The sequence below is a fragment of the Macadamia integrifolia genome, unplaced genomic scaffold (assembly GCF_013358625.1).
Source record: "Macadamia integrifolia cultivar HAES 741 unplaced genomic scaffold, SCU_Mint_v3 scaffold1600, whole genome shotgun sequence".
NCBI lineage: Eukaryota > Viridiplantae > Streptophyta > Magnoliopsida > Proteales > Proteaceae > Macadamia > Macadamia integrifolia.
The window spans coordinates 87926-98700 of NW_024868273.1; the positions used below are offsets into that span (position 1 = coordinate 87926).

Genomic DNA, 10775 nt, shown 5'->3' on the forward strand with positions numbered 1-10775 from the left:
TTCCGACACCTCTGCTTGTGGTTGAATTGGCAGAAAACATCTGCAAACCATAGTGAAGAATCTAAACCCAGAGATATGATCTTCTGCAATCTTTGTTTTGAGAGGTTTGGGACTGTTAGTTGTATGAGGATTCTTATTTTTCTCAGGTAAGTTCTCCAGTAAGAGTAAAGAAGTGAAGATGTTTCCTTCTGTTAATATAAACTACTCGCTGACTGGCTATGGGAATTTACAACCAAGGCTAAATGATAATCTTCAGTACGAGAAGAAGAATGAGGTCCATCAATTACATCTCCACATGAATTGTCATTCCTGTTGTCTGCAGAGATGTTTTTTGACTGTCCTCCAATTTCTGCTAACAAAAAAATAATTAGGACCTTTTTTCTTATGAAAGCTCTCAAGTTTAGGGACCTAGTTAGTAGGATGGCAAAAATTGATCAGACTTTAGGCTTTTTAAGTGAATCATTTATCTCCCTAAAACACAGCTCATAGCATTGAAAACCAAGTTAAGGTTCCCTTTGGTACCGTAGGTAGAGTATGCTTCCAATGAAAGTTAGTACATACAATTTTACCCTGATAAATTAGCCGATGGAAGATAATTTTTTCAGAGGCATCCAGTTTCTTGATCTAACAGCCTCACAGCATTTCCATGATCATTTTTGTTGAGAAAGAGCAATTGAATGCATGTCTGTTGAATCAACAGTGATAAAAGCTCTATAGTACTAACTAAGAGAAAGAACCAAAAGTACTGCTTGGAGCATTACAGTTGAGTTCGAACAAATCATGTGTAAATGTAGTAGATTGGAGAGAACTAGTATTTCTTTCCCAATGGCAGATATCATTCACATTTCAGCCTATCATAAAGAACATTCCTTCTATCATGGAAAATTTTGAACCATCCTGACTGCAATTACACACCAGAACAAGTCTTATCTTTTCTTTCTGTGCCTCATGCTCGCCTGATGAGATTCAAGATTCCCTTTACAGGTTTTAGAACTCATCAAACAGACTGTGCCACCAAAAAAATTCATCAAAATAGAATGTAGTTCAATTAACTAAATCAAAAACTGCAACTTCTTATTAAAATTTATGTTACATGGAAATTTTTGATACATTATACATGAAAAACAAAATAATCAAAACCGCTCAAAAGAAAAGGGACTCAGCAGTGACTCTTCAAGTTCTCGGAAACCTCGGTAAGCAGCCTCCGTCTGGTTCTGTGGAAGAGCTAAACGCCGCACTTCAGTCATATACCTGCCATTCCAAATTCAACAGGAAAAAATGTGAGTTTAATCATCTTTAATGGCAAAATTGAGGACAAAAGATGCCAACCAATGCAACAGTCAATACTCAAGTTTAATTAATCTTTGACTCGAGGAAATCAAGCATATCACTTTCCGATAAACTAAGGGCTAACCTAGGAAGCTAGGAATTTTTCCTTTCTTGCTCTCAGAACAATGTAAACAGTCTCAGTAACTATGCATTCTTTCAATTCTTACCACATTTTTCTTTCACTATAAATACTCTTTGGTATGGCAGCAATAACATTTACACAAGGAATTAGTAAGGTGAATTGTCACATGCATATCCGGTGATAGTAAAATGGAAAATGGAATTAGAATTCAAAGATATGGCAAGTTCCATTTGGCTGGACCCAAATGCCTGTCCTGTAACATTACAGAGGCATCAAGCAAGTTATCCATAACATTTGTTGTGCAAAGAAATGAATCCTGCAAGTTATTTCTTGTTTCAGTTGGGAAGAGAAGCAATATCAACAGCTACCAGTGCTTTAATTTAAGCCAAATGGCCATGTACTCTGGTGGATGTTTTACTAGAGATTTACATCTAAAACCTCCTTTGGTATATGCACGCCTTCGGTTCCCACCCCGGCACCAAGGTGAACAACTATATCTGTCTGCTAGTTAACAATAACTAAAAAACACTACCAGTGGATTCAGTCAAACAAATTGCTCAGTTACATGGTAACCTTGAATGGGTGGCATATGATGATAATTAATGCGAACAGAACATACATCCAATGGACCATTAATAATTTATGAGCTGCTACTGAACAGTGCATGTCCAGGAAACCACACCAACTGGATATATCTAATTTTTCAATTGGGAGGCAAAGCTGGAACTTGTGGGTTCCCACCAAAACTTTTAGGAGTAAAATTTACCAGAATTCATAATTACAGTAAGCTTCATCCTCATGGATAATACACCTAAAATGGGGAGGGGGGAGAAATGAGCATATTGAACAAAAAAACTACCAAATTTACTTGGGATATAATGATTGCCGCACAGTTGGCTCACCTACAAGTACAGAAATCTCACACTGCCCAAGATTGAATAATCATCCTCCAATAAGTGTCTAAGATTGCAGTTTAGTAGGGGTGAGCACTTGGGAGCATGGTTCTAGAACTCGGATCGGATCGGTCAGTATCAGCCCTGACCAATCCAATCCCAATACAAAGGTATCGGCTCTGCCGCTACCGATACTGACATGCTTCCCACAGCACGTGAAGAAGCAGAGCATATTGACTCAACAAAATGAGGAGAAACTTGTAAGTTGTAAGATGACGTGGCAAACTAAGAAAGAAAAAAAAAAAAACTAGCATGGTTATAACCTGGAAAGCAAGCATAAATCTCTCCTTCAGGAAATTAAACAAAGCAAATAAGAAGTACCATACCGGTTTGCTGCACTAGTGATTTTATCTCGGACTCCTTGATTTATGACAGCTGTTTGCTCCAAGGATAATGATCCACCTAGAATAAGAGAAGCTCCAGTAGCACTAGTTCCCATCCTCTGCCCAAGCACTGACATTGCCCATTCACGAAGCACCACAAGCACAGAACGTAGAAGGCGCAACTTGAGGTTTGGTGATGGCAATATAGCTCCATTCGAGACCAATTGGTCATAGATGTTTAACACAGGTTCAGCAGCACCCTTGCAAGCTGCAAGAACAGCCCTTGCAACATCTTCATCTCCAACAAGTTCAACTCCTGAAACATATCGCTCCTGCAAGAACGGACAGGCATTTTATAATAGAAAGCAACAGTTAAGAACGAATTTCAAAAAGAAAACACGTGAATATCAACATATGCAGTATTAGAGGTAAATCACAATTTCACCATTAGAAAATTTAGGGAGCATGAACTACATAAGCCACTTTTTTAAATGTTAAACATGGTACCAGTGCAGCCTTCTCAAGGTGCAGACATAGTGTATCTAGAGGCAAGCCAGCTCCATCTCCAGGATAAACACTAGAACCAACCCTCTTCAAAACGGAACAAGCTTCAGCAATTCCACCCCTCAAAAGAGCTTGATCAATAAGTCTGGCCCAGGTTTCTCTGACAATACTACTATCAGCATCTCCAGAATAATTCGCAAAGTAGAGCATCTCCAAACATATCTGGGAGCAGAATAGCATGTGTGGAAGAAATTGTCAAACTTTATGTACCATGTCTTAATCCCAACATAGATGATTTTACGATCAAATATGTAATGAACAAGAGATGCTCCAGCAGAAAGATATATAAAAACAAAACTCGAGAAAGGTGAGGGAGGCTTGCAAAAGCAGTTAATAGTATGACATTGAAATTCAAGATCCAGAAGAATGTGAAAGAAACTATATAGAAATTCTGAGCGAGAGAGATTATTGATGAAATCAAACAACATGATGATATAGTGTACATGAGAACAACAGCAGACGAGTCTACAGACGTGGTTAGCAATGATTTTATGTGATTCATCAATACAGTGGATACCCAAAATTACAAAGTATTGCATAAATGGAAGTTGTTCTCTTTTCTTTTAAATGGTTGGATGCACCTGATGAACCACTAATCTCCACATTACACAGTAATACAAAAAGATAATATTAATCTACCCCAAAGAGAACTAAACAATAGGCAGCCATAGCAGATAAATCAAGACACTAAGGGGAGACCTCCTCACCAGGGGAAACCCAATCATAGTTGAGCAACTGAGTATTCTATGAAAGACAAACCTGAACAATCTTAATGCTTTGCCTTCAGAATTTAAATCAATCAAGAAAATCACTATGACAAAAGAGAAACCTGACCTCCCAAAGCTCAAATGGAACTGCATAGTCATTGTATAATTGAGTGATACTTTTCAAATCCACTGATAGCTCTTTGGCCTTCTCTTGTGCCATTTTTGCATGATTGGCATCAGCAACCAGATTTCTGTGGGGGGAGTCATCAGGAATGAACTCAGAAGTACCAGATGAAGCCTCTACCCTTGAGGCAACAGCCTCCAGTTCCTCTTTGATCTTGATTTGAAAACGAAGAACCGCAAGCTTCCCTTCAAGCAAATCCAATAACCCGTTGTCAAAAGCACCTCGGGCTGAACTTGCTACAGCATCACTATTGCTTGCATTCTTTGCCTGCAGAACTGCATTACTGAGGTATTGGCGTCTGGTTTGAATGAGATGAGATGTGGTTAGAAAAGTCCACAAGGTTAATTCCAAAAAGTTAAAACAAAATAAAAAAAAATAAAAGGAGAGAGAGAGAGGAGGAGGGAAGCAAATCAAATCACAATTCAGGAATATAAAAATAATGGCCAAATATTTTATCAACACCTTTGCGCCAGTGTAGGGACATCTACAGCATCAGAGGGGTGTCTTTCTGCGAGTCTCAACAATACATGAGCTGCAAGGACATGCTGCCTCTTTAATACATAATATCTTGCCAGAAGTTCACAGTACTTGACTTGATTAGCGGCAAGTGGTGACCCTGAGTGACCCATAGGAGCGGCAAGTGGTGACCCTGAGTGACCCATAGGAGACGCCCCAGATGATATGGCAGATACGGGCCGAACCTAGAAAGGAAGGATAATGGGAAAGGCATTAAGTAGTAGAAAATAATGTAAATGCTCAAAAGATTCTGAATTTTTTCAGACACAAATGATGCGAGCAGGACTTCCAAACAAGTGACACCCGTGGAAACAGAAGTTTATGTCAAATATAAGAAATTTAAAAAATATCATCTTCAAAGAAATGCTAAGGCAGCAAGTACCTGTTGTATCGGCCCACGGGCAGCATTCTGCAGAAAAGGCACCAAATCAGAACCCCCATACTCCAACAGCTCATTCTCAAGGCCTATATCAATCATTGTTCTGTACAAATGCTCATGAAATGCTCTGTCAGGTGACTGGACACCAAGCTGAACAATCTGCCGAATATATCTGTCCCGAGAGGATTTATCAAGGACAGGTTGCACAACAGGTCTAACAGGAGAACCAAATTCCCTTTGTGACCCTGTTTGTCCCTTCAAAGAACGTAAAGCATTGGTGATAATCTCATAGCACTGCTCACGTTGAGCTAGGGCATTTTCTCGAATGCTTGCTTCAATTTGCTCATTGAAAGCATCTCCTGCAGGATCAATCGCTTGTGCCTTTTGCAGTGCTAGATGTACCACAGCTTCATAAAATCTGCAAAAACCAGAAGCTAATGGGCTTTGTGTCTTGACAATTAAAATGCAGGTTTAGGGCAAGAAACGAACAGCAGAGTCTTGGACTCTTGAGTAAGCAGACCTCAAATCTTCAAATCGTTTGCATACAATACTCAAATCCACTGACTCTGGAACTTTAGTTAACAAATCAAAAGCCTCTCTAGCGAGATTCTCCTTCTCTTCAATGTCAGCAGTGGCTGCAGCTCTCTCAAGACACTCAACAGCAAGATAGAATTTATAGTCAGACTCCTTGAAATAGCTTGGACAACCTTCCCGTAATTTCCCACTGATATCATCCACTGTCCCTCGGCCATCGGAACCAGTATAATACTGGAACAACAAATAGCATTTATCCATAAGCAATAGAACTTGGCAATTGAAACACTGTAATCTAGCACACCACTAACAATCAGCCAATAAATACTCAGAGTAAACAGCTAAGAATTCAAAGCAATGCTCAAAAACAGAGCTGGTCCCAACAAAATTAACTTGAAGAGTTTGTAAATGGCTTATCACAGATTACCTCCATAAGAGCAGATATAAGCCTTGTAGCAAGCTGATCACCCTCCTCAGAACAAACCAGCTGATGAAATGTCAATTGAACTAATGCCTGCCGCAGGCTGGCATCAAACCCTTGAACCAATCGAGTCACATGATGCTGTGAAAGAAGTTGGAGTAAAAATAGTGCTTCACCAGATCTAAGGAGCAACTGCCTAATACATTCCATTGCTCTCACCTGTAACATGACAGATAGAAAATTTGTAATGGAACTTCAGAAGTGAACAAACACTTGTTAGAGAATCACAAAGTCCAAGCAAAGATTTCAATTTACCTCCATGGCAGCCAGTTCTGCAGGACTATAAGGAAGGCGCTGCCGTTTAGATGCCCCGCTGTCACTTGACTCAATGTTTCGGGAGTAAGCACCAAACAAGTTTCTTACCATGCTCTGGTCACCAAGTCCTAAATTTGAACCAGCTCCATACAGAATAGAACCAGTCACATCTCCCAGACCAGCAACACAACCATATAGTCCCCTCCTCTGGTTTCTTCTTGACCTTAAAAACTGTTCTAATGAACGAATCTTGCTTTCAAGGACTTGCATCGGCCCAACAGAAAGTCTGCAAACAATCACCCCATTCTCAAAACCAGCAGCAGAACTTACACTGCCCTTGACAACCATAACAGGAAGCTCCCACACAGGAAAAAGCAACCTTGATGAGCACAAGCAAAGTCCTTCATGAGCACCAGAAAAAATGGGTTCAGCCTCTTGAACAACCTGCCCCATACTGAAGCCTCCAGGGGGTGTTCTTGTGTTTGACAATGCATTACTGCCTTCAAGTTGTGGCATTCCAATTAGACGTGGATCTTCAAATGCTTCAGCTGCCTTCTCAGCAACAGCATTTGTTATTAGGTTTTCAGAATGGACTATCTTTGCAGCCAGCATTAAACACATTGCCGCCGCTTCTCCAGCTCCAAAACGGTTAAAGAAATCCTCTAATATTGATCTTGGTGTATTGGACTCTAACAACCTTCGCAGAATGTCAACTGGCCGGTTGAAAACCACTTCCATCATACCCATGGTACTAAAAATGACAATCCTCCTCCTTGGCAAAATATGTTGCATTGCAAGGTCACCTCTGGCCCAAAGTTTAACAGATTGTTTCTCACATGATTCTCCAAAACCCTCAAATCCAAAGGATTCTGAATCTAAATACAGCGACTGCACAATAGCTGCCGTTTCTGGAAGAGGGAAAACATCAGCCACAAAAAGCATGTGGCCTTCTACAGGTAGAGAAGATACGGATTCCCTTAAAGCCCGAGAGCTCCTTGAACTTGTCCCAAAACTGCCTGCGAGAGATGACTGTGTGCTTGAATCCTTGTTCACAATGAGAAGAGAGGACATGGATGGGGGTGATGAATCAGAGAGGACAAGAGTGCCTGCAGAATAGTATGCTGCTTCTACCTTCAGAGACAGATCCTCAGCCTGTGATCTACTAGCAAGAGACATGGCTCCAAAGGTAAGCCCACCACTGACCCCTAAAGGAGGTGACGGCCTGGTTGTTACAACCTTTAAACAGCACGGCTTCTGACGAGAGGTATTTAGTCCACCCAAACCTCCAACGTTGTTCCCACTAGAAGGAATGGTGGAAAGGTACATCCTCTTACCATCTGATAAAATAGCAACAAGGTGTAGCCACTTTGATTCCATGGTTGACAAAGGTGCAATGCAAACTACTGATGGTTTTGCTGCCCGGTTAGTGACTCTAGATCCAGCAGACTGTCTACCCCCATAAGGTGTATCCTTCTGATTGATCAAATTCTTTTCTTCTGCAACTTTCTTAAGTGGACCAATACCATCTTCCCCCAGATCAAACACCTGAAGTTTCATCTCCTCTGTTCTTGCATAAAGAATGTGTCTCTCATTATCCACAACCATTTCAACGATGGGGTCAACAGCTCCAAACTTGAACACATTTGGCACAACCCACCTGTATACCAGCACAGCCTGTCTAAGCTTAAAAGAACATAATAGCAAGTCTAACTTCAACTATCATATATACTCAGAAAGATACTGGCCAATCAATGAACCAGTAGCACCAAATACCTTGAAATAACACCTCCTAAACCTGCTGTAAGGCATACTTTACGACAACGCTTGTGCCAGCCTGAACCAGTAGTATACTGCATCTCGTAAATGTGACCATCACGGCCAGCCAGGAAAATCTTACCATTATCTGTACATGTGATACATGTCATTGTGACACCATCAGATGGTATTGTATATTCTGGCAAGGGCTGTAGTGAAACCTCAGCATATGGATCTGTTCCATCTTGCCTCCCAGTACAGCATACTCCTACAAGTACCAACTGATCGCAATAAAGAGGTGCATCAGTAACCATTAGCATTACAGACGGAACTAGAAAAATTTAGAATAAAAAAGAAGTCAATAAACAGGAAGTCCATTTCTTAGAGGTCATTCCCAAGTTATTGTGGACGGAAAAAATTAAAACCATGAACACAATGAGAACAAGTCAAAAGAATAGCTATAGAAGGATTTGGGGATTAAAAAAAAAGTAATATTTTTTCCAACCTCCACATTTTTTTTTTTGGGGGGGGGGGGTGGTTAACCTACCTCAACAGGAGTTGCAAGGACTAAGAGATGCTGAATGGCTTCAATAAAGATGCCAGGCTTAGATTTGGCCAGGCCAACAGCACAAATAGCTTGTTCCTCACCACTATATTCAGGGCACTGACCATCCCTGGATGAAAAAGAAACATTACAGGTGTAAAAAAGAGAACAAAGGAAAAGAAATGTTGGCACAGACAGTAGAATGCCTATATAACTAGAAGCCAGTGTGCAATTTCAATCATGAGCATTCAAAGCATAAGATATTAGACTAGCCATGGTTTAGAGTTGGCCAAACCTCAAAATGCAGGGAAGCATTACAAATCAGTAGGACAAACTACTTTCACAAAATCCGAATGATGCCGGAAGTATCCTCATATTTCTTCTACTGTCATTACAGGAATTTTGGAACTATCAGGTGCAACTGCATGTTTACTTTATAACAAGGGCAACCCAGGGCACGAGGCTCCCACTACTGCAGGGTCTGTGAGGGGCAAATGTACGCAGCGTTACCTCCTGCTTTGCAGAAGAGGCTGTTTCCAAGTTTTGAAGCTGTGATCAGTGCAACTTAACCGTTGCGTCACAGGCTTGCCCACCGCATGTTTACTTTATCTTACATCAAAATGGCATGAGATTTTTTTTTTTTTGGGGGCGGGGGTGTGGTGCAACTGAAATATCTTCCTGAATTATGAAATAATAAGATTTTCAAGAACAATATGGGACTTCTACCATAGAAACAAAGCAGAAGGTCAGAAAAACTAAACTAGACTAGAGTAGGAATGGCCTTCGAGTAAAAGGACTAAATCTTCATGAAACATATATAAGTAAAAATTGATTTGTGTAAAGCAGCACATGCATCAGGTTGAATGCTTCAAACCCTCCAAGTGCGGAGCCCCTGGGTCCTAGGAAAAGGGACCACCATGTTTAAAATGAGCAACGTAGCAGGAAAGTTAAAACTGATTTTCTTTCCCAGAAATCAAGCTCTCATCTTTGGCAATATGAAACCTTTCCTTGATCCTGCTTTCCAACCTTATTTTCAAGGCCAGAGGTCCATTGCAAATGCAAAACGTTGATGACCAAGAAGTAAGAACTACCCCTTGTCCATGTAGAAGCTGGGAAACACCATAACTTCTTAGAGCATTTATTTGAACAATTGAATAATACCTAAAATTTATCTTATGAATAACATACCTACAGTTTTCATTCTCGATGGGATAGAAAATCCCTAAAAATTAAAACTCTGAACTGCTCTCCAGCAAAAAATCTCACCATTTATCAAAACGCCAAAGAAACAAAGAGTTATCTACCGACGCCCATGCCCGGCGTATCTCTGTAAATATTCCACATAATGCTGTACCCTCCCCACTGGCTGCATTGTATCTTTCAATCAGTACAGGAGGCAACTCCAAAGTATCCGCCACTTCAACCAAAGGAGGCCACTATAATGAACACCAGTAAAAAGTGAGAAACAGATTCTACTTCCAACCTTCATAAAGGGTCTAGAAATATATAATCATTGAAAAAAATAATCAGATTGAAATGAAAGGGGCAATCACACAAGCATCAGGAAAAAAAATAGCATAATTAGGGGTATGGCAAAATAGCCATGATAACATGAGCGATAGTGAAATAAAAGAGGGGAAATTTTATCCACCAGCAGTCCAGCACATAATGTGACATCAGTCAAAACCATCAAAATTACAGGCAAGTCATTCATTATCAATAGTATAACAGGGTCAATCATCATGCAAACAAAAAGATGGCAATGTCTACAATCATTGATACATCTTAATTCGCTAGAAATCCAAGTACCAGGATATTTAGAACTTTAAAATAGGGAAGATAAATCTTAATACGCTAAAACATCCAAGTACCAGGATATCACTAGAACTGCAAAATAGGGAAGATAAATCTTAATTCACAAGACATCCAAGTACCTGAAATCACTAGAACTGCAAAATAGGAAAGCGATTGAAGTATAAATATTCTAGAATGGTATTGCAAATTCACAATTTTTTTTTTTTTTTTTAAATATCGGCAACAACATTTAAGAATTTTATCGGTAGATATTACTACTAAAATAATAGATATAATTTCCCCGGTTTCATTGCTACCGAGGGCCTTACGCAATCGATCGCATCATATAGATATCCCTTCAACACAACATAGGTC

General features: G+C 40.0%; 1 protein-coding gene across 1 annotated transcript in view; it reads right to left on the minus strand.

Annotated features, from left to right (window-relative positions):
- Window positions 1-1048: 1048 nt before the first annotated feature.
- Window positions 1049-10775, minus strand: part of LOC122064290 (nuclear pore complex protein NUP155-like) — a 10979-nt gene continuing 1252 nt past the window's right edge. The window contains exons 2-13 of the mRNA XM_042627997.1: window positions 9873-10042; window positions 8610-8736; window positions 8081-8343; window positions 6308-7964; window positions 5999-6211; window positions 5558-5805; window positions 5041-5455; window positions 4605-4843; window positions 4086-4440; window positions 3195-3413; window positions 2691-3019; window positions 1049-1251 (exon numbers count right to left, since the gene is read on the minus strand). Of these exons, the coding sequence (XP_042483931.1) occupies window positions 1134-1251; window positions 2691-3019; window positions 3195-3413; window positions 4086-4440; window positions 4605-4843; window positions 5041-5455; window positions 5558-5805; window positions 5999-6211; window positions 6308-7964; window positions 8081-8343; window positions 8610-8736; window positions 9873-10042 (4353 nt within the window). The 3' untranslated portion in view covers window positions 1049-1133. The remainder of the gene's footprint in view (window positions 1252-2690; window positions 3020-3194; window positions 3414-4085; window positions 4441-4604; window positions 4844-5040; window positions 5456-5557; window positions 5806-5998; window positions 6212-6307; window positions 7965-8080; window positions 8344-8609; window positions 8737-9872; window positions 10043-10775) is intronic.